The following is a 22,752-nucleotide window of genomic DNA, read 5'->3' as shown; positions in this document are numbered from 1 at the left end:
GGAAATGAAAAAGCCAGTGAGAAAATGAGAATCAAGTGATACATATTGCTAGTGTTGTAGATGATCCCGTCCTATCAGAGCACTAAAACAAAACAATAGAAGAGTTGGAAACAAAAAACACCTTAATTTGATAATTACACCAATGTCTGCATAGGAAACCAGGAGAACCTCTAGAAATTCCATTAGTACCAATGTAAGAGTTTAGCAAGTCTGTGGATATAAAGTCAGCATATAAAAATTAATAACATTCCTACACAATAGAAATAACCAATTAGAAACCATAATAAAAAAAGAAGACTATAACACTAACAAAACTACAGGCTAAGTAGAAAAATCGTCCAACAAAAGGTATATATGAACTTTATGGAGAATAAACTATGAAGCAGAATTGAAGGATGTAAAAGATGACCTCAAAGAAATAGACCAAAATATTACATTCATAGATGCACAGTCTCAATATAATAAAGATGTCAGTTCTTCCCAAATTATTTTATAAATTGTATGTAATCCCAATCAAAGTCACATCAGGGTTTTTTAAGTAAAATTTGCAGACTGCTCCTAAATTTTATATGGAAGATCAAAGTATCAAGAATAATCAAGACCATTTTGAAGAATGATAAGTGGAAACATACTCTACCAGACAAGATTTCTTATAAAGCTGTGTATTGAAAGGGAATAGGAAGAAATGAAAATAGATCTTAAGATGGTGAATCTTTAAACATTTTTGTTTGTGATCTTTTAAAAAATGTAAACAAATATATTAAAAATCTTTTAAAAAGTAGTGAGGAAGAGGGTCAGCTGGATAGAGGCTGATGGAGAGGAATTGTTACTGAATGACTGCCCAGGAGACAAGAAGAAACACTTCTATTTTGACATGATTGTCAAATAATCACTGTTACTCAGTTTTAAAACTATTTATTTATTTGGTTGCACCGGCTCCTTAGTTGCAGCACATGGGCTCCTTAGTTGTGGCATGCGAACTCTTAGTTACGGCATGCATGTGGGATCTAGTTCCCTGAACAGGGATCGAACCCGGGCCCCCCGCATTGGGAACTCAGAGTCTTCACCACTGCGCCACCAAGGAAGTCCCACTGTTACTCATTTAAAAAAAGACTTTGGGCAGTGGGTGTACCAGAGGTTCCCCCTTACCTGGTCTTGAATCTCTCTCCAAGAGACCCTCAGACTTTTGTCTTATAGACAACAGAATAGTGTCTCTGGAGGGAGAGTAAGAAAGTGGTGGGACAGTCAAGTCTTTGGAGTCAGAAGGTCGTGGGTGGGAGTGAACCACAGTTCTGCTTTTGCTCCTTACCTTTGTGATCACTGTGTGGTCTTGTGCAACTGTGAACTAAAAATGCCTGCTAGCATTAGAATTGTGTCCGCGCCCCCCCACCAAAAAAAAAAAAAAAAAAGATAGGTTGAGGTCTTAACCTCTAGTACTTCAGAATGTGACTTTATTTGGAAATAGGGTTGTTGCAGATATAATTAGTTAAGATGAGATCATACTGGAGTAGGGTGGGCCCCTAATTCAATATGATTGGTGTCCTTATAAGAAGACAGTCATGTTAAGACAAACATGGAGAAGACCATGTGAAAGTAGAGGATTGGAGGGATGCATCTGTAAGCCAAGGAATACTACACATTGCTGACAGACCACCAGGAGCTAGAAAGAGGCGAGGAAGGAGTTCCCTATGAGTTTCAGAGGGAATGCGGCCCTGCTGACACCTTGATTTCAGACTTCTAGCCTCTAGAACTGTAAGGCAATAAGTTTCTGTTTTTATAAGCCACTCAGTTTGTGGTACTTTGTTATGGCAGCCCTAGGAAATTAATAGACTGTTTAAACCTTGGTTTTCACCTCTGTATAATGGGGATAATATTATTTAGGGCTGATTGAGAGCAGTTAAGTGAGGTACTGTTTTAAAATGATAATAAGTATGGTAGCCAGTTAGTACAGGAGAGCTGCTATTACTATTATTTTTATTACTATCATAGTTATAATTTTCTTCCACACTTTCTCTTAATAGATTTGTCTTACTGGATTGTATGTTGTTTCCATTGTAGGCTGAATATAAAAAAGCTGTAACCACGAATCAGTGGCACCGCAGATTAGAGTTTCCGAGTGGGGAGACAATTGTTATGCACAATCCAAAGGTAGTGATATTGTTTAAGATATTAAAGTGTTAGGTTTTTAAAAATAATTGTTTTACTGAATGTTTGATAAATGTTTATTTTTATTCTGCAGTAGGGATATATTTATAACAAGTGCATTGCTTTTAAGTTTACTACAGTTCATATCGATGATAGAAGCTAAAATGAAATTTAAATTTGTCTTATGAAGTTTCTGTTTATGGTAACACATTAGCTGAAGCTTAGTATGCATCATTGAAGTTAAGCTTGATAAATTTTTGTACTTGATCCAGGCTCAGCAGACTTTTCTGTGAAGGGCCAGAGAGTAAATATTTAAGGCTTTGTAGGCCATGTAGTCTCTGAAAGCAGCTACAGGCAGTATGTAAACCAGTGGGCCTGGCTATTTTCAATAAAATGTTATTTATAAAAACAAGTGGTGGGCCAGGTTTGACCTGCAGGCAATAGTTTGCCTACCTTGCCCTTGATGATGGCTTGTTTCAACCTTTAAAGTAAAAATAAGTTCTTCCTCTTTATTTGTATCATCTCTGGAAACCTTTCTTGTTTTTTTAAAGATATTGGGTGTGGTGTTTAGAGTCTTCCATTTACCATCCTTAATCCCTCTAAGCTCCAGGTTCCTCACTTGCAATAAATAAGATTTACCTCCCAGGGTCATATTTTTGATGAAGTGAGGTAATTTATGCAAAAGCATCTAGCATAATGCTAGTAATATGGTAGTTTCTCAGAACATAGGCTATTTATCACAGAAAAGTGTAAAAGAAAAACAAAAACAACCTATATTCTAACCACCTCTATAGTCCTTACTGATATTAAAATAGGTAAAAATAAAAACATTCATATGCCATCAAAGTTTAAACAGTATAAAAGGGTATCAAATGAAAAACAAAAGCCTCTTACCTCTGCATTCCCCTAGTTTCGCCTCTTAATGGTAACCACACTTATCCTTTTGTTTTTTAATTGTTTTTTTTTAACTTTTGTTTTTTATATAAGCACACAAAATTTTACGTAACATCTTGCATGCATTCGTTTTTTTGGGGGGGGGGGTGGAAGGTTAATGTTAAACTATTAATTTATTTTATTTTTTTAATTGAAGTATAGTTGATTTACAATATTATATTAGTTTCAGGTGTACAGCATAGCAATTCAGTAGTTTTCTGGATTATACTCCATTAAAAGTTATTACAAAATAATAGCTATAATTCCCTGTGCTGTACAATATATCCTTGTTGCTAACCTATTTTATACGTAGTGGTTTGTGTCTCTTAATTCCATACCCCTATCTTGCCCTACCCCTTTCCCTCTCCCTACTGGAACCACTACTTTTTTTTTTTTTTTTTTAATCTGTGAGTCTGTTTCTGTTTTGCTATCTATTGATACATTCGTTTTATTTTTTAGATTCCACAAATAAAGTGATACCATACAGTATTTGCCTTTCTCTGACTTATTTCACTACACACATTTTCTAGGTCCATCCACGTTGCTGCAGATTGCAGAATTTCATTCTTTTTTATGGCTGAGTAATATTCCATTGTGTGTGTGTATATATGTATGTATGTGTACCACATCATCTTTATCCGTTTGTCTGTTGATGGACACTTGGGTTGCTTCCTTATCTTGGCTGCTGTAAACTGTGCTGCTATGAACATTGGGGTTTATTCCTAGGTATTTTATTCTTCTTTTTTTTTTTGGCCGTGTTGCACAGCTTGTGGGATCTTAGTTCCCCAACCAGGGATCGAACCTGGGCCCCCGGCAGTGCAAGCCCGGAATCCTAACCACTGGACCACCAGGGAATTCCCCCTAGGTATTTTATTCTTCATGATGAGATTTTAAGCAGGATTGTCTTTTTTTGCTTTCTCTTTCTGATAGTTCATTATTAGTGTATAGAAAAGCAACAGATTTCTGTATATTAATCTTGTATCCTGCAACTTTACTGAATTCATTTATCAGTTCTAATAGTTTTTTGGTGGAGACTTTAAGGTTTTCTATAGATAGTGTCATGTCATCTGCAAATAGTGACAGTTTTACTTCTTCCCTTCCAGTTGGATACCTTTTATTTCTTTTTCTCTGACTGCTGTGGCTAGGACTTCCAATACTATGTTAAATAGAGGTGGCAGGAGTGGGCATCCTTGTCTTGTTTCTGAATTTGGAGGAAATATGATCAGCTTTTCATCACTGAGTGTGCTGTTAGCTGTGGGTTTTTTCATAAATGGCCTTTACTATGTTGAGATATGTTTCCTCTGTACCAACTTTGATGAGAGTTTTTTTTTTTTTTACCATGAATAGATGTTGAATTTTGTCAAATGCTTTTCTGAATCTGTTGAGATAATCATGATTTTTAATCCTTCCTTTTGTTAATGTGTGTATCACATTGATTGATTTGCAAATGTTGAACCATCCTTGCATCTTTGGAATAAATCCCACTTGATCATGGTGTATGATCCTTTTTATATATTGTTGGATTTGGTTTTAATATTTTTTTGACAGTTTTTGCATCTATATTCATTAAAGATACTGGCCTGTAATTTTCTTTTTTTTGTAGTGTGTTTGGTTTTGGTATCAGGGTAATGGTGGCCTCATAGAATGAATTTGGGAGTGTTCCCTCCTCTTCAATTTTTGGAATAGTTTGAGAAGGATAGGTATCAGCTTATCAGCTCTTCTTTATATGTTTGATAGAATTCCTGTGTGAAGCTGTCTGGTCCTGGACTTTTGTTTGCTGGGAGTTCTTTTTATTAGAAATTCAATTTCACTACTAGTGATTGGTCTGTTCAAATTGTCTGTTTCTTCTTGATTCAGTCTTGGCAGGTTGTATGGTTCTAGAAGTTTGTTTCTTCTAACATGTCCAATTTGTTGGCATATAACTGTTCATAGTATTCTCTTATGATTTTTTTTGTGTCTCTGTGGTATCGGTTGCTATTTCTCCTCTTTCATTTCTTATTTTGTTTATTTGGGTCCTCTCTCTTTTCTCCTTGGTAAGCCTGGCTAAAGGTTTATCAATATTGTTAATTTTTTAAAAAAAAAACAGCTCTTGGTTTCATTGATCTTTCCTTTTTTTTTTTTTTTGGTCTTAATTTTATTTATTTGCTCTCTCATCTTTATTAGTTCCTCCCTTGTGCTGACTTTGGGCTTTGTTTGCTCTTCTTTTTCTGATTCCTTTAGATGGTAGGTTAGGTTGTTTATTTGAGATTTTTCCATATGACACTGGACTAAATTTAATACAATTGATTTAACAGAATAGTATATGTCTTCCTGAAAAGTGGTAGGTAAATCTGCTTTGGACATTGAAATTGAATTTACACATTGTTATTTAGAGGATTTTGCCTTATATGTATTTATAAAACAAGGATTCCTCTATTTCTTTTATTTCTTATTTGTAAACCTGGATGTTTGTTATATTTTTAAATCAAGGCATACTACCTCTGATTTGGTTGTATTATTTTCCAACATAAGCATTGGAAATAATGGTATTGATTTACTTAGTTTTAATGGTTACTGAACACTAGCAGGACTGTTACAAAATTGATTTTGGAGGAACAGTACAAGTATCTGATTTATAAACTATACTATGAAGTAGTTTATTATGTATTGAGATAAATTATTTAGCTTATAGTGGGAATGAATTTGGTAGTGAGCTCTGTCATAATCCTTCTCTTGTATCTTGAAGGTTATTGTTCAGTTCCAGCCCTCATCAGTGCCAGATGAATGGGGGACCACACAAGATGGACAGACAAGGCCCAGGGTTGTAAAGCGTGGAGTTGATGATAACCTTGATGAAATTCCTGATGGTTCGTACAGTTTGTTTAGGACTAAGGTCATTTTTAGACTTCTCTATTTTAGAATGATGAAAAAAGGAAACAGTTATTAGGATTACCTGCCATAATATGCAGAAATCAGCCAGGTTGGCACAGATCTTTCCTTTTTATTACTTTTATATCTGTTTGTTCTTTAATTTAGAGTTCTGTTGAAGGTGCACAAACCATGTAATATAGATTCTAAAATATATATTGTTGTGAAGAAGCACTTTGCTTGTTGAAACTAGGCTTTTGGCAATATTTTTGGGCTTGTTTTGTCATGCCTCAACTAGTTTGTATTACTTTAGTGCAGGAGTGGTGAATTTTTTCTGCAAAGGGCCAAGTGGTAAATATTTTAGGCTTTGCAAGCCACGCAGACTCTGCTGTATCTCTGCTCAACTCTGCCATTGTAGTGTGAAAGCATTTGTATGCAAACAAATGGGCCTAGCTGTGTTGCAATAAAACTTTATTTATAAAAACAGGCAGTGAGCAGGATTTGGAAATAAATGTACTCATATTATGAATCTGTATGAAATAACCAGAGTAAAATAGTAGATTTAACTTGGAAATGTTCATGTATAGTATGTATGAATCTAACAAAGAGAAGGATTTTGGGAAAAGATTTTGAAGTTTTATATTGGCAAATTGAATCTCCATGTGGGGCTTAGTGCCCTGGGGAGTTCTGAAGAAATTACAAGGTTATGGAGCCTCTATAGGTACAAAACTGATGATCGTCATTGGCTTATAGCTTCTGGAATGAGAAGTGGCCTGCTTCCTCCACTCCTTGGTCTAGTTCACTGTTATTTGCCAAGGTGGACTTTGAGCTGCGTTCGTCTGATTTTGGCAAGTTTATGATGACAAAAGGGGTATTGAATATTGCTATTCAATTAAGAAAACCTAAACAGTCCCCAGCTTGTGTGTGTATATGTATGTATGTATGTATATATGCATGGATGAATGTATGTCTTTCTTTCTTTTGCAGGGGAAATGCCTCAGGTTGACCATTTGGTGTTCATAGTGCATGGCATTGGACCTGTGTGTGACTTGCGCTTTAGAAGCATTATTGAATGTGGTAAGCGTTAGTCACTTTATTTCCTGAAATGATTGGAGAACTACTAGAACTTTTAAACCTTCATTTTTAAGATGGTTTCCAGCTGTATACTGTTGGCTGAGGGACTGTAAGAGGAGATTTAAATGATCACTGGGCAATACTACTTTGTACTTGATTTGCTCTTATGACATTTATAACTCATAAAATCCTAGATTGTGAAGAATTAGAAGGGATCTTGGAAATAATTTAGCCTTTTTGACAGCCTCTGCCTGAGCACTTCCAGCCACTAGGAACACCTGTGCGTTGAACTGATTTATGGTGAATTAGTTGTGAGAAGTTGTTTAAAGGAACTGTGAATCTGCCTGGTTTACTTAAATTTTGGAAGTTTTATTTTTATGTTTGTAGTAATAGTTCATGTTTATTGAATACTTGGTATGTACCAAGTATCTTGCATGAGTTGTATCATTTAACCCTCACAATAACCCTTTGGGGTATAGGTGCTGTTACTGTTATCTTTACTATTAGGTGAGGAACTGAGGCCCAGAGGATGAGTTAACCTCTCCCGTGTCACGGTCTGTAGGTTCTGGAGCAGGTAATTTGATTCCAGAGTCTACCCACAGTGCATTTCTGCCTCCCAGTAGTGGTAGTTGAGCTAATGTTTTTCAGTCATTTATATATTCCTGTAAAATAATGAAACATTAACAAGAACTTCCTAAAGGTTGGTTTTTTTTCTTTTTTGGACTAATTTTGTCATCTTTTTTTTCTTTTCTTGAAAAGTTTGTGTATAAAAAATACTGGCATAATTGAGGTAATTGCTAACTACTTAATCAAGCTAGGAAAATTTAATCAAGTTAATTTGTCTTCCCTGATTTTTTTTTTTAAGTGGATGATTTTAGGGTGGTTTCTCTCAAATTGCTGCAGACACATTTCAAGAAATCTTTAGATGATCGGAAAGTAAGCAGAGTGGAATTCCTTCCGGTTCATTGGCATAGTTCCTTGGGTGGGGATGCCACAGGTGTTGACAGGTTTGTGGATTTTGATAGCTTGGTTTTCAGATTAGTCAAACTTAGATTCAAATTTTAAACTATAGTATAAAGGAGTTTATTATGACTTCAACAAATACACTTAAAAACTTTATATACTTGCTCTGACATATGATTAAACACTGTTAAGTTTATGTGCTACTTTGTGTATGTGTGCACACGCATGTATATATGTACATATGTATGTGTGTATTCCTATTGTAAATATTTAAGAGAATCTAAGAAACTTAAGCTGGTTTTAAAATACTAATCTATAGTGGTTCACACATGGGGCTGTCCTGTACCCTATAGGATGTTTAGCAGCATCCTTGGCTTCTACCCTCTAGATAAGAGTAGCACGACCTTACCCTTAATTTAACAACCAAAAATGTCTCTAGTCATTGCCAGATGTCCCCTGGGGATAAAATCGCCCCTGGTTGAGAACCACTGATTTAGATTATTGTTTCTCAGTGGAGACTCTTCTGGCAGGACAATTCTGTGTCGTGTAAGACTGTTGTGTGTATTGTAGGCCATTTAATATCCTTAGTCTAAATGCCAGCAGCACTTACCAGGCACTGTGACAACTAAAAATGCTCTCCACTCAGTTTGGAATGCTCCCAGTTGGGAAGCACAGATGTAGAAAATATTTATGCTGGGGACACAGGGCTAATGACATACTTGGATTTTAGTGAACATCATGATGTTTCAGGGCACATGCTTTAATAAAACTAACCCTACAAGCATTCTATTCTCTCCATGTGAAGCCCTGTTATGGGGATGCTTTCTTTCTCTGTGGGTATTCCTGAAGTATGGCCATTCTCAAAACAGGAAAGATTTTCATTCCATTAAGCTCCTTTTTTACTTCTTGCTACATTCTCTATTGTCCTGGCCACCCACAATTTTTGTCAGGTATCCTGATTTCCAGTAAACTGGAAGAAAAATGGAAGAGTAGGCTTTCCTCTTTAAAAATGAATTAAAAATCTTCGTTTTGGCCTTATTTTATATGATAACTTCAGAGAATCCCCACGTTCATAGTACAGTTATAGGCACAAATGACAACTTCTTTGGTTTATCTTTATTTGTTTACAGTAACTGTCTATAAAATCAACTCATAATTAGTCAGTGGGATCTTTTTTTACTTAGTGTATTTTCAGGATTCAAAATTAAAACTTTTAAAAACCAACAAATTTAAGGTGCTTACTGACTAAACATACTTTTTCTTTCTAAACAGGAATATTAAGAAAATCACTTTACCAAGTATTGGTCGGTTTCGTCACTTTACTAATGAAACCTTGCTAGACATTTTATTTTACAATAGCCCCATCTACTGTCAGAGGATTGTGGAGAAAGTGGGGTTGGAGATGAACCGTCTGTATACACTCTTCATGAGTCGGAACCCAGACTTCAAAGGAGGGGTCTCTGTTGCTGGTCACAGTTTAGGTAAAACTTCCAAATATCCACATTTTTTTTTTTTCTTTTTAAACCTTGGTTTCTTTTTATTTATTTATTTATTTATTTTTATTTTTGGCTGTGTTGGGTCTTTGTTTCTGTGCGAGGGCTTTCTCTAGTTGCAGCAAGCGGGGGCCACTCTTCATCGCGGTGCGTGGGCCTCTCACTATCGCAGCCTCTCTTGTTGCGGAGCACAGGCTCCAGACGCGCAGGCTCAGTAGTTGTGGCTCACGGGCCCAGCCGCTCCGCGGCATGTGGGATCCTCCCAGACCAGGGCCCAAACCCATGTCCCCTGCATTAGCAGGCAGACTCTCAACCACTGCGCCACCAGGGAAGCCCCAAATATCCACATTTTAAATACAATTTTTGTTGAGTCATTACTGCTTTCAATGTGGGTGACATTGTTAGTTCAAATTTAGAATTATAGATTTTAAGTTTTATAAAGGGTAGAAATGAATGCTTTGAGTTTACATTCTGCCTTATTTGCCTTTCATGTTACCTAGGAATGCTTTATATTTTAATTTATTCTGCTACTTGGTAAAACAAGAATATTGATTGTCAGATCTTGATTAAAATCTAACTTTATGTGACTTCTGCTTGGGACTTTGAACAAAAAAAAGGAGGAGAATGTATTTAGTGTTATAAAAGCACCTAGTACATTATAAAGCAAAATGCTTTTTTTTTTTTTTTAAGGTTCTTTAATATTGTTTGACATCCTGTCTAATCAAAAAGATTTGAATTTATCAAAGTCTCCTGGGCCTTTAGCTGTTGCTAATGGAGTTGTGAAGCAGCCACATGTTCAGGAAAAGCAGGTATGGTCCAATTGACCTCTAGATTCAGAGTTGGAGCTGAAGAGTTTTCCAAAATCTGAACTGATTCTATGTAACAAATACCCTGAGCTTTAGGAGTGCAATGGAATCATAGAGCTCATTATTTGAGTTTCTCACTCATCTTCCTTATGGATTATAAATTTAAATGTGAGCGACAGTTTATGGTTTCTTTAAAAAATGTGAAGTAAATTATTGTAGGAAATGGGAGCATGAGTGATTTACTAAATTTATATGCTTTTTCAGAATATTCAAACTTTGGATAGCAAACTACCAAAAATTATGATTTGTGTATAGGACAGAATTAAGATTTTTCCATAGATCAGAAGATATTTTATGGGAACTTTGTAATGTTCTCCCAACTTTTTTTTTAAAAGATACCTGAAGAGCCAAAGCTGATGTTGGATGAGTCTTGTGACCTTGATGTTGAAAATGAAGAAGTCCTGACTTTGCAAGAAACTCTGGAAGCACTTAGCCTCTCTGAATACGTTAGCACTTTTGAAAAGGAAAAGATTGATATGGAATCTCTGGTACTGATGATAGTTTGATTCATTTTTGTCTAAAATTGTTTTTCCTGTGTATGAGATTGAAAATAAGATTTAAACACTTTTACATCACAGTGCATTCAGATAAGGCAGAGACTTAAATGTTTTTAAAAAATTGAAAAAAACAGGAGAACTTTTTTTAATAATCTGGGAACGCTTTTCTAAGTGTGACATAAAACCCAGAAGCCATAAAGGAAAAAAAATTGCATAGCAGGGGATGGCATAAACAATATCTAAAGGCCAACAATAGGTTAAGAAGACTGTTTGCAACACACATTATAAACAAAGGGTTTATTTTCTTATTCAAAGTTTCTATAAGTTAGTTACACAAAGACCATCAACACAATAGGAAAATAGGCAAAGAATATGAACAGATGATATTCAGAAAAGAAAATAACAAATGACTTCTTATCATATGAAAACTCTGAAGAGAAATATAAATTAAAAGTGCAGTGAGGGACTTCCTTGGTGGCGCAGTGGTTAAGAATCCGCCTGCCAATGCAGGGGACACGGGTTCGAGCCCTGGTCTGGGAGGATCCTGTATGCCGCATAGCGGCTGGGCCCATGCGCCACAACTGCTGAGCCTGCGCTCTGGAGCCCGCAAGCCACAACTGCTGGACCCATGTGCCGCGGCTACTGAGACCCACGGGCCTAGAGCCCGTGCTCCGCGGCGAGAGGAGCCACCGCAGTGAGAAGCCCACACACCGCAATGAACAGTAGCCCCTGCTCGCCACAACTAGAGAAAGCCCACATGCAGCAACGAAGACACAACGCAGCCAAAAATAAATAAATTAAATAAATAAATTTATTAAGAAAGAAAGTGCAGTGAGGTTTTTTTAACCTATCAGTTTGGCAAGAATATTAAGAGTTTGATATTAATATACTATGTGGCCGGGATGAAGGGAAATAGGAACTGATGATAGTTTGATTCATTTTTGTCTAAAATTGTTTATCTTGTGTATGAGGAAAGAATTCTGTACAACATGCATGTATTTTCTGTTAAAAATTAAAAGAATGACTTAGATGTGGAGGCCTAAAATTTTACAACCTAAATTAATTCATGATTTTTAAAAAATTACCTGAGGGTGAGGGCAAGAAAGAAGTTAACTTTAAACAAATTGGATATTCAGTTGCCTTAGATGATACAGTTTCTTTTCATAATTTCCTTTTTTTAAGTTCAGTTCATGTATCATTACATTGACTAATTAATGTACTTGTTTGTTTTCTTTTAAAGCTTATGTGTACAGTGGATGACCTGAAGGAAATGGGGATACCCCTTGGACCCAGGAAGAAGATAGCTAACTTCGTAAAACATAAAGCAGTCAAACTGGTAAGGTTCATCTCTGCACCTAAAAGAAAAAACTCATCTCTGACTAGCTTGTTTATATTTTGGAAGTTTTTGTTAATATCATCATGGTTAGGTCAGCTACTGTGCTCCCTGCCCAAGGGCACAGTAATGGAGTTGATGGAAGGCCTGACTTGGGAGTCAGCCAGAACTGGATTCAAATGCCAATTAAATGCCAATTCCTGGTTTTCCTGGGGCTGAGCAAATTCCGGGATGAAGGACTTTCAGCCTTAGAATTGGTATTTGGAAATTTTCCAGTGCAACAACTGGGTAAGTCCTGGACAAAAAGATGACTTGGTCACCCTGATTCCCAGTTCAACCACTTACTAACTACATATTCATGAGCAATTTGCTTAACTTTTCTGGTCCATGGTTTCCTTCATTTAAAAAACGGGATTGATAATGCCTTCCTTATAGGATTGCAGTGAGGATGAAGTAATGCATGTGTAGCGTATCATCCAATAAATGTTAGCTCATTTTCTCTCTTCCCAGTCCTTCTCACCATCTAAAGAGATAAGAAGGAACACAGATACATTTCATTAAGTAATAGCCAAAAAGCAAAAGTTGTCAACAATCCAAATCAGAGCAATACCAGCGGCAACTAAAAAACATTTCAAAGGAATAAAACAATTGGGAATAACTCGTTTTATTTAATTTTCATTAAGTTAACTCTACAGAGATTTTCTGTATACTTAGAAAAATTAGGTAACACTTAGGGTGGCTATTTTATTTTTATTGTATTAACTTGGTCTTCGCTGATCCTTCCATCTTTTGAACTTCTGTGGTTCTTTAATTTGTGTTACTTCTTTGGAACTTAACATATGCCACTTCTTTATATGTAATATGACTATAAAGTCATAGGACTGATTTGTTATGATTAGCTTAAGCAGTTGAGTTGTTCTGCATTTTATGAGTATATCTTTTGGATCAGGCATGTGCTGAGTCCTTGGGATCTGGAGATGAACTGAGGGTGTGCTGTCTAGTTAGGGGGAGAGATTTGACCACAGATGATGCATCAGTGCTGCCTGTTCTGTCAGAGCCAGGTGAGGCCTGCCCGGGAGAGAAGGGGCTGGGGTTGGTGAGAGAAGACTTCTCCAAGGTGTTGGTACTTGAGCTTGAAGGAAGGGTAAGGCCAGGGGAAATGGCCTTCCGGGAGTGGGCAAGTGTTTTTCTGCAGCGGAAACAGCAGTCGAGCTGAGAATAAGGTAGAGCACAGGGTCCCGAGGGCCGGAATGGCAGATGTGGCAGATTTCATTTATGAGGGAGTGGTCCTCAAACACATTCTTATGGCTGTGAAAGTCATGGTGCTTTTAAACTAACATCATGAAATGCTTACTTACTTATTAATTTTTATCACAAATTATGATTTAGCACCAAGTCATCTGTTTAGTCTAAAGTTTAATTTTTACTTCAGAAATGTTAAAATTTAAAGCTATATGCTGTAAGCCATATTATAAAATTTCAACCATGAGCAAATGTGCTTATAATAAGTGAGTTTTTAGACATATTGATTCTTTCCTGGTTTTTCCATTAATATTTGCTGTCTTTTGCAGTTGGCTAGGGCCTACTGGCTGATACGGAGTACTAAAGGAAAAAAACAATTGGAGCAGATCTTAAAGTTGAGACAATTCTATTATCAACTTGAATTTTATGTTAATTTTTTGTGTGTGTGTGTGAACTGGGCCACATTTGTAGCAGCAGTGTAAACCACTGGTTCAGTTCTAAGGGGACACGGTGTGAGAACCACTGCTGTAGGTCAGTGGAGCAATGAGGGCAGTTCCATGACTGGGCTGGTGTTTTAGGGAGTTCACTTGGTTACAGTGCGGGGATGGAGTTGGAAGGGGATGAAGCTCGAGGCTGTTAGGAATCTCCAGGCATAGTCACTGTAATTATGCAGTGACTCATTGAGAGATGATAGGGGTGTAATAGGAAATGGAAAAGAAAGGTGCAACTCAAAACACATTTTAGACACAGAATAGTGTTTTTGATGGTTGACTGAAGGCGACAATGAAGATTGAGTTGAGAGGCAACATCTCTGGCGAGCACAGCGGTCACACCAAAACCAGGAGGAAGCGTGCTAGTGTTGTTCCTTTCCGCCAGGCTGTGTTCTCCAATGTGAGCACGTTCATCTCCATGTGCACGTCAGTGAAGCACAGGCCTGTAAAAACACAAAAAGAACAAATGAGAAGCTATGTTTCCAGGTCCTACATCTGTCCCTGACTTTATTTTGTAAATAAAAGGAAAAAAAGTAGAAAAGTATTCTATAGTTCTTGAAAAATCTCTAGAAGGAGCCTGGTTTGACTCCTGTAGTAGCTTGGATATATAAGTAATGGCATTATAAGAATGTTTTGAAAGGAGTAAAAAATCTATAAAGTCATCTTATTTTTTAAACTCAAAAGTAATTGCCTCTGGATGAACCATGAAACTTTCTCAGCTGTGTTGCCATTGATTGCTCTGTTATTCCTAGTTAACAAGGTGCTGCCAGATCAATAATAAGATAAAATGGTGCGTCCTGTTGATTTAGTGTAACCGAAATAATGGAACCAAAGTTAGTTAGCCTGTTATTTTAATAAAGAGGTCAAATATTTGTGGCCTGAGCTTTTCTTTCCCCTTTGTAAGCCATCTTATTCATTTTCCTTTGAAAAGGAATAATTTTTAGTGCTGGGAATATTGATACTCAAGTATGTGTATTTTGGCTCATTTTGTTTTAAAGTTACTGCATGTGTCTAGGAGGGGAAACAGAACAGCAGTTCGCAGTAGGACAGTTTAGGATCTGTTTAGACAGCTCTCTTAGCAATTTAGATTGCTAAGTTCTATGAGGATAATGGGAGGTACTTCCAAGTGAGAAAGCAAATTTAAACTGAAGAACCTTGAACATGTTCTTCATTTTGGGTTTTAGGTTTAATCTTGTGGTGCCTCCGAAGGGCAGAGATAACCAAGCCTTCCAAGACTTTAACGGTGGAATCAGTTCCCAGCTGGCTGGTGGAGAGTTTTCTTTATTCTGTATTGCCTTTGAATTAACCAATTGGACTTGTTTCCAGGTTTCCTAGTATTTGGAATTTATTGATAGACAAGACCAATTTGGCCAGCTGATTTGTTTAGGCACTGTCAGTAGCTGGGGTTTTTTTTTTTTTAATTAATTATTTAATTTTTGGCTGCGCCATAAGGCTTGTGGGATCTTAGTTCCCCAGCCAGGGATTGAACCCAGGACCACGGCAGTGAAAGCGCCAAGCCCTAACCACTGGACCACCAGGGAATTTCCTGTCAATAGCTATTTAAACAGAGACTTAACACAGTCATTCACAGCTTGGGGAACGAGGGCCAGTGAAACCCGTGAATCCACCATGATGGTTGTTCACATTCCCCTGACGTTGTTGCTGCTGTATCAGGGTGTGATCACAAACCCACACGAGCAGATTTTATCTCATTACTACAGAGGTACGCCTGTTCTATAGACGCTCCCAAAGATTTTCTTATTTATGAAATGCATAGATCTTGAGTATTCACTACAGTAAGTTTTGACAATTTTTGCGCCTGTGTAATCACCAGCTAAAACAAGAACTAGAACATTTCTGTCACTCAGATAGTTCTCTCATGCTTCTTTCTGGTCCACTCCCCCTCCCATACAACTACTATTCTGAATTTGATCACTATAGGATAGTTTTGCCTGTTCTAGAAGTTTATATAAATGGAACCAACACTGTACACTTTTCTGTATCTAGCTTCTTTTACTCAAAATAGTGTTCTTGAAATTCATATAATTGTTGTTTTATTTGCAGTTTACTCCTTTTTATTTCTAAATAGTTATTCCATTGTATGAATGTACCACAATGTGTTTATCTGTTCTTCCCAGAATGCTTTTGAGGAAAATTTGTCAGTGGCTCCGTGTAGACATAATGGTGTAAAGATGTTGAATGAATAAATTTCTCTTAAGTTACATGTCTTTATAGGAAGTATATATTTTACAGTTATATAAAGTACTTCTAAATTATCTGGCTAAAGTTGAGATCACAAAGGAAGAAGTTGGCATTTTAAAAAATTTTAGTAAAATTTAAAATTATATAGAAAAGTGGAGAGCAAAGAGTATACTAATAGCTAATATTTAGATTTAGCTGTAGCTGTTTTGCCACATTTTGCTTTTGTTCTTAATTTTCTTTTTCTTAAGAATTTTAAAGTAGATTATAGACATCATGGTATTTTTTTCCTTAAATATTTAGTATGTATCTCTAAAAAGACATTTCCCTAATAACCACAGTACCATTATTATGCCTAAGAAATTACTAATCATTCCTTAATATTGATATATCGTAGGGATAGCTGATAACTTTTTTTCCCTCAGTTCTATTACGAAAATTTGGTATTTCACAGGAACAGAAAAAAGCATCAGAAAAGAAGGCAGTGATGGCTGCTTCGACAAAAGGACAAGAGGAAAGTGTTCAGAAAGCTAAAGAAATGGCTTCTTCTCCCTCAGAATCTGAGTCCAAGAGGAAACTCCCACTCGGAGTTTACGTTTCTTCTGTGCACGTTGATTATGAGTCTTTTGAAGTTGGCACTGGACAGGTAAGTTAACATATTGACTTGGGCCATGTATTTTATGTTGGAATCACATATCTGTATTATTTGGGTTAGCTTTAGATTCTTTAAATATTTATTCAACAGGTTTTTTTTGGTTGGGGGGAGAAAACTGATTTTCTCTTAATAAAAATTGTATGCTTCTTTCATAATGTTCGAAATGAGGGACTGAATGTCCCTCAGTTTGAAATTGTCCTTATTCAATTTTTTTCACCCCTCATAATTTTATAGCATTAGTGTCTCAGCCACTAGCAACAGAAGTGGTGATAGTTAGAAAATTATTTTCAGAATATACTTAAACTTCTGTGAGAGGTGCTTGCTACATTCCCTCAACTTATGTTTTTTATTACTCATAATTCTTCCCTGGGGGAAATATTCCTGTAAAAACCTACCAAGTAGTTGATAATGCTGCATTTAATGATATATTGTTTCTCAATGGCTTAAAAGTATTAAAATCTTTTTAGACAATATTACTTTCAGTATATTTATAGTTGTTTATATGGTTCCATTCTCTTAAGTGAGTTCATGACTGATTTAAAGAAGGCAGGAAATGTTATTGGATGTTTGCTATAGCCTGTTCAAGCTTTTAAGCCTAACTCATTCATAAAATTTGCATTTTATTTATTTATTTATTTATCTATCTATCTATCTATTTAATTTAGGCTGCGTTGGGTCTTCGTTGCTGCGCTTGGGTTTTCTCTAGTTGTGGCGAGCGGGAGCTACTCTTCGTTGCAGTGCGCAGGCTTATTGCGGTGGCTTCTGTTGTTGCAGAGCACGGGCTGTAGGCACACGGGCTTCAGTAGTTGTGGCACACGGGCCCTAGAGCACAGACTCAGTAGTTGTCTGTGACTACTGTGATTAGTAGTTGACTAATCACCATCAGCAGTTTGAACAAGTCCTTCTAGACTTTTATTTGAGCATATATTTACATATATATTTTAAGAAAAATGGGAAATACTAGAACATTATACATATCTTCCTTGACTTACGATGGGGTTATGTCCTGATAAACCTATTGTAAATTGAAAATATCCAAAGTCAAAAATGCATTTAATATACCTAACCTACCCAACATCATAGCTTAACCTCACCTACCTTTAACGTGCTCAGAACACTTAACATTAGTCTATAGTTGGGCAAAATCATCTAACACAAAGCTTATTTTATAATAGGCTGCCATAACAAAGTATCACAGACTGGGTGGTCTTAAACACCAGAAACTTACTGTCTCACAGTTCCACGACTGAGGTGTCAGCAGGGCCTTCTCCCTCTGAAACCCATAGAGGCATCCTTCCTTGCCTCTTTCTAGCTTCTGTTGGTTTAACGGCAGTTGTTAGCGTCCTTTGGCTTCTGTGTGCATCACTCCAATCCTCCGTCTTCACGTGGCAGACTCCCTTTGCCTTTACATCATCTTTCCTGTGCATGCCTGTCTCTGTGTCCAAATTTCTCCTTTTTATAATAACACCAGTCATATTGGATTTAGGGCCCACTGTAATGCTGTAAAGACCCTATTTCCAAGTAAGGTCTGAGGTACTGGTACATTTCTCTTTTGGAGGGAACACATTCAACCCATAATGTTGGACATGTAGGCAATTTTTCATTCTTTTAAGCAATCCAGTGATAAACAGTTTTAAACCAATTTTCTGTGTACATTTTTTATTCTTTCTTTCAGTTAAATAACTGGAAGTATTTATAGCTGGGCCAAAGGACGTGCACATGAGAATGTTAATAGTTATTGCTACTTGCCCCTGGAAAGGTTGTGCCAGTTTGTACTCCGACTGGCAGTTTATAAGACTGCCTGTCTCTCCTCTCCCTCACTAGTACTGATATTATCATTTTCCTTTAAAAATATGTAGTATTCTTACTTGTGTAACTTCTTCTAAAGAAATAATTTTTTACATGAAAATAGATTTTAATTTTTTTTTTAGTATTTCATTTATATCTTTGACAACTGTATCTTACTCTATTTCTTTGAGCACTAGAGAGGTTAGATGTTTTATCACTTATTTTTTAGGCTTTTGTGTGTGTGTGTGAGGTGCTGGTTTACCTATTTTTCTATTGGGTTGCTTTTCTCTTACTGATAGTTAAGAATTTATATATTAAGGATATTGGCCCCTTGATGTAAATATTTTTTCCAGTTTATAATTTTTTTTAACTTTGTTTTTTCTTCTTCTCTTTTTTTTTTTCTGGAACTGGGGAAAGATACATAATCTTGAGAGTATTTTGTGGCCCTCATCAGTAGCAGAAACTATTGAATTTGCAAATATAAGGGCAAACAAAGGGATGTGAAGTCTAGACTTTGTTAGAAGGGCAGCCTAGTTGTAGAAAGAGCATTGGTTTTGGAGTTAGAAATCCTCATTGTGCCACTCACTGTGTGCTCCTAGGTAAGTGACATCACCTATTTGGGCTTCACTGTCTTCGTCTGATAAGCGGGCACGAGGGTTCCTGCCATGCCCTTTGCTCTCAGTGGACCTCTGTCACGCACTTGGATTATGCCATTCATTGTTCTTCATTCTCAGGGTACTAAAATGATGAAGACTCGTATTCTGTCACTGAGCAACAAACAAAAGAGCTTTGTAAATTATAGAGTGCTGTCCGAATGTGGGTGACTTCTCTCACTCTAGGCAGTTCCCAGTGAACTGAGAGGTTTCCCCCAAACAAGAGCTCTTTTGGGATAAATTACATTTCTGATGGAAAGAAACATGTCTAATGAATGAGGATGGTAGTTATAATGGAAGTAACGGTCATTGGATGCTTAAAATATGCTAAGCACTTTATGTGGATTAGGTTATTTATTTTTCAACCACATTATGAGTTTGGCATTGTTATGATCCCCATTTTATAGATGAGGAAACTGAGGTGGAGGCAAGAGAGGTTAAGAAACTTTCCCAAGGTCAGTCACACAGTGAGGAGTGGAGTCAGGATTCAAACCCAGGCAGTTTGATTCTAGAATCTGTAGTTTTGACCACATTTATAACTAAAATAAATCTAATACTTCCGTACACTATATATTTTATGCTTTTTACTTACATCTTACTTACTTCTGTATACAGTAAGTAAAAGTATAGTCAGAGGATGTATTAGTATGTAAAGATTTCAAAAGGACATGTTTTGGTCCCTTTCAGCTAGCAGCAGCGTCCGTGGCAGTGGTTGTCAGCACTGTAAGCCACACCTGGAGGGGTGTCATCTGTATTGGGATGCTTTTAATTAAGTGCACTTCCAGTTTGAACTTTTGAATTTTGCATTACATGACTTTGGAATGACCATCTGTCATTGTTTTCTGATCCTTTCTAGGTTTCTGTTGTTTACAACTCCTTAGACTTTGAACCAGAGATTTTCTTTGCCTTGGGATCTCCAATTGGTATGTTTCTCACTATTCGAGGAGTGGACAGGATAGATGAGAACTACAGGCTTCCTACCTGCAAAGGATTCTTCAATATTTATCACCCAGTGAGTGAACTGCATTTACTTCTATTTTTTTTTTTTAAACAGATGTAACTTTATTTATTTATTTATTTATTTATTTATTTTTTGGGCGTGTTGGGTCTTCGTTTCTGCGCGAGGGCTTTCTCTAGTTGCGGCAAGTGGGGGCCACTCTTAATCGCGGTGCGCAGGCCTCTCACTGTCGTGGCCTCTTGTTGCGGAGCACAGGCTCCAGACGCGCAGGCTCAGTAGTTGTGGCTCACGGGCCCATTTGCTCCGTGGCATATGGTATCTTCCCAGACCAGGGCTCGAACCCGTGTCCCCTGCATTGGCAGGCAGATTCTCAACCACTGCACCACCAGGGAAGCCCCATTTACTTCTATTTTGAAGAAGACGAAGCACCAGTCCTCTTTATCCTAATAGAGTCTCAGATTCTTATTTCTTAGGAATTAATACTAATTTTGATTTTGTACAACTCAGCTCTCTGACCTAAAAAATACAGTCTGATACTTTCCGATAAACTTTTCTATCAAAAAGCCTTTGTTCAAGGAAATAATTTTCTTGCTTTGCTTGCCAAGTAATTTTACCCACAAACTTGAAAGTCTTCTTATAATTACCAGTATTTGAATAAGGTGTGAAAAGAAAATCAAAATCTCTGGTTTGCCAGATACCTGTTTTCTCACTCAACTAAGATATATAACTCAAAACAGCTTTTCATAGATTTCTAATTCTTGTATTTATAGCTTGATCCAGTGGCATATAGATTAGAACCTATGATTGTACCAGATCTGGACCTAAAAGCAGTTCTCATTCCACATCACAAAGGCAGAAAAAGACTTCATTTAGGTAAAAAGCAAATACTATAAAAACTTGTTTCCTTCCTGTCATTTTGTAATCTGTCATTTGTAATGAATTGTGTCCTTCCTGTCATTTGTAATGAGTTATGAAAATTTTAACACTAAGTTCTTATTTATTTAAATGCCTGCATTGTTCAGAACATGTTTACTAATTATTTGCAGGAGCTGTAAAGTTATGAATGAGTTCCTTCTCCTTAATGATTTCTCCTTGATAACATTCTAATTGTTGACATAATAAGGAATGGGGAAAGTTGGTAATAAAGTGATGAGGTGCATGATTTTGATAGAATTTGGTTATAGTTTTTGGAATTGGGAAGCAAAGTAACTTTTGAACTAATGACCAAACCATCAAGAAATAAAAATTTGATGATAAGTCAAGCGAGCTGTTTTTTCCTTGCTAACTAAACAGACTTTTCCTATTAAAAAAATTCATTAAACAAAATGGATTGATAATAATTCCAGGTAGGGTTTAGGTTTCTTTTATGTCTACTGATGGTGTATAGTACTTCTTATCCATAGGTTTAAAAGAAGGAACAGTGATCATGCCCTCTTATTTAAAATATTTTTCTTTTTTTTTAACGTTGCACCATGCTTTATAAACACAATTAACTCTTTTGAAGTTAGGTGAGAAATTTGATACTCTAAGACTATGAATTCATATATTTTTTGTTAGACAAAAGCAGAAAAGGTGAAGGGGCAGGAGTTTCTTCATTTTTAAATTAGAAGTTTAAATTGTGGTTATATCAGAACCTCAAATTCTCAAAACCATTTCACCAATATGTATTAGAAAAACAACCATCTTTTTAATCTTGTGGGCCCATATTTTAACTTAGAGTAAAAAAAAAAAAAAAAGCACATAAATGTGCTTATTACATTTTTATGGTATTTGAACTCCTTTTTTTTTTGGAGAGAGGAAATGTATAGGTTTAGGCTGGATCAAGTTTAGTTGTTAAAAAAAAAAACAGAATAAGACTCCTCAAAACATTTTAACACGTTGGAAGTTCTTGGCTGAGAAACTCCATGTATTTGACATTTAAGAGAAGAGTAAGAGGTCTTATCCTGTCTGAGAATAGTATAACTTTTGTTTTAATTTTTGTGGTGCAGAATTTAACCCAGTAACTAATAACTTGATATGTCATCTTAATCTCTTTAGAGTTGAAAGAAAGTCTCTCTCGTATGGGATCTGATTTGAAGCAGGGTTTCATTAGCTCTCTGAAAAGTGCTTGGCAGACATTAAATGAGTTTGCCCGTGCTCATACCTCTTCAACTCAGCTGCAAGAAGAATTGGAGAAGGTAGCCAATCAAATCAAAGAAGAAGAAGAAAAGCAAGTAGTTGAAGGTAAATTTGACTTTTGAGGCATTTTCCAGTACAAATATTATTTGTGAACATAGCACACATAAATTATTTGATGATGGTTGTCCATTGTAGTCTTTTTTGTTGAAATGTAGAGGCTCTTCCTATAAAGGAAAGTCAGTTAGGATAAACTGTACTTCAAAATGCGTGTCATCCTTTTTTTTTTTTTTTTTACTAGGTTTTGGGCTCATAGTTGCTGAACTTTTTACTCTGCAGGCTTAAAATTTTGTTGAGATTGATAAGGCCAGAGTGGAATGTCAGAGTTGAGAACTAAGTTAGTATTCAGGCATCTGAATGACCCCCTGTGAGAAATGTTCTCCTGGTACTGTGTCTGACTGTACTGTGTCGTTGTAGACTGTACACGCAATGTCAGGTCA

General features: G+C 36.4%; 1 protein-coding gene and 1 non-coding gene across 3 annotated transcripts in view; one reads left to right on the top strand and one right to left on the bottom strand.

Moving 5' to 3' along the window:
• SEC23IP (SEC23 interacting protein) overlaps positions 1-22,752 on the top strand; it is a 44,607-nt gene that overhangs the window by 10,963 nt on the left and 10,892 nt on the right. For both annotated transcript variants that reach the window (XM_059899161.1, XM_059899159.1), the window contains exons 5-16: positions 2,059-2,148; positions 5,804-5,924; positions 6,913-7,002; positions 7,865-8,006; positions 9,235-9,443; positions 10,146-10,264; positions 10,657-10,809; positions 12,059-12,154; positions 16,538-16,729; positions 20,036-20,191; positions 20,908-21,010; positions 22,175-22,360. In XM_059899161.1, coding sequence (XP_059755144.1) covers positions 2,059-2,148; positions 5,804-5,924; positions 6,913-7,002; positions 7,865-8,006; positions 9,235-9,443; positions 10,146-10,264; positions 10,657-10,809; positions 12,059-12,154; positions 16,538-16,729; positions 20,036-20,191; positions 20,908-21,010; positions 22,175-22,360 — 1,657 coding nt within the window. The remainder of the gene's footprint in view (positions 1-2,058; positions 2,149-5,803; positions 5,925-6,912; positions 7,003-7,864; positions 8,007-9,234; positions 9,444-10,145; positions 10,265-10,656; positions 10,810-12,058; positions 12,155-16,537; positions 16,730-20,035; positions 20,192-20,907; positions 21,011-22,174; positions 22,361-22,752) is intronic.
• Positions 3,860-3,932, bottom strand: TRNAA-UGC (transfer RNA alanine (anticodon UGC)). Its single transcript has one exon. It is a non-coding gene; the product is annotated as a tRNA-Ala (tRNA).

This window comes from Balaenoptera ricei, chromosome 16 (assembly GCF_028023285.1).
Source record: "Balaenoptera ricei isolate mBalRic1 chromosome 16, mBalRic1.hap2, whole genome shotgun sequence".
In the NCBI taxonomy this organism is placed as follows: Eukaryota; Metazoa; Chordata; class Mammalia; order Artiodactyla; family Balaenopteridae; genus Balaenoptera; species Balaenoptera ricei.
Note: the sequence above shows the minus strand (reverse complement) of the source record. Positions and strands in the feature narration are given on the sequence as shown.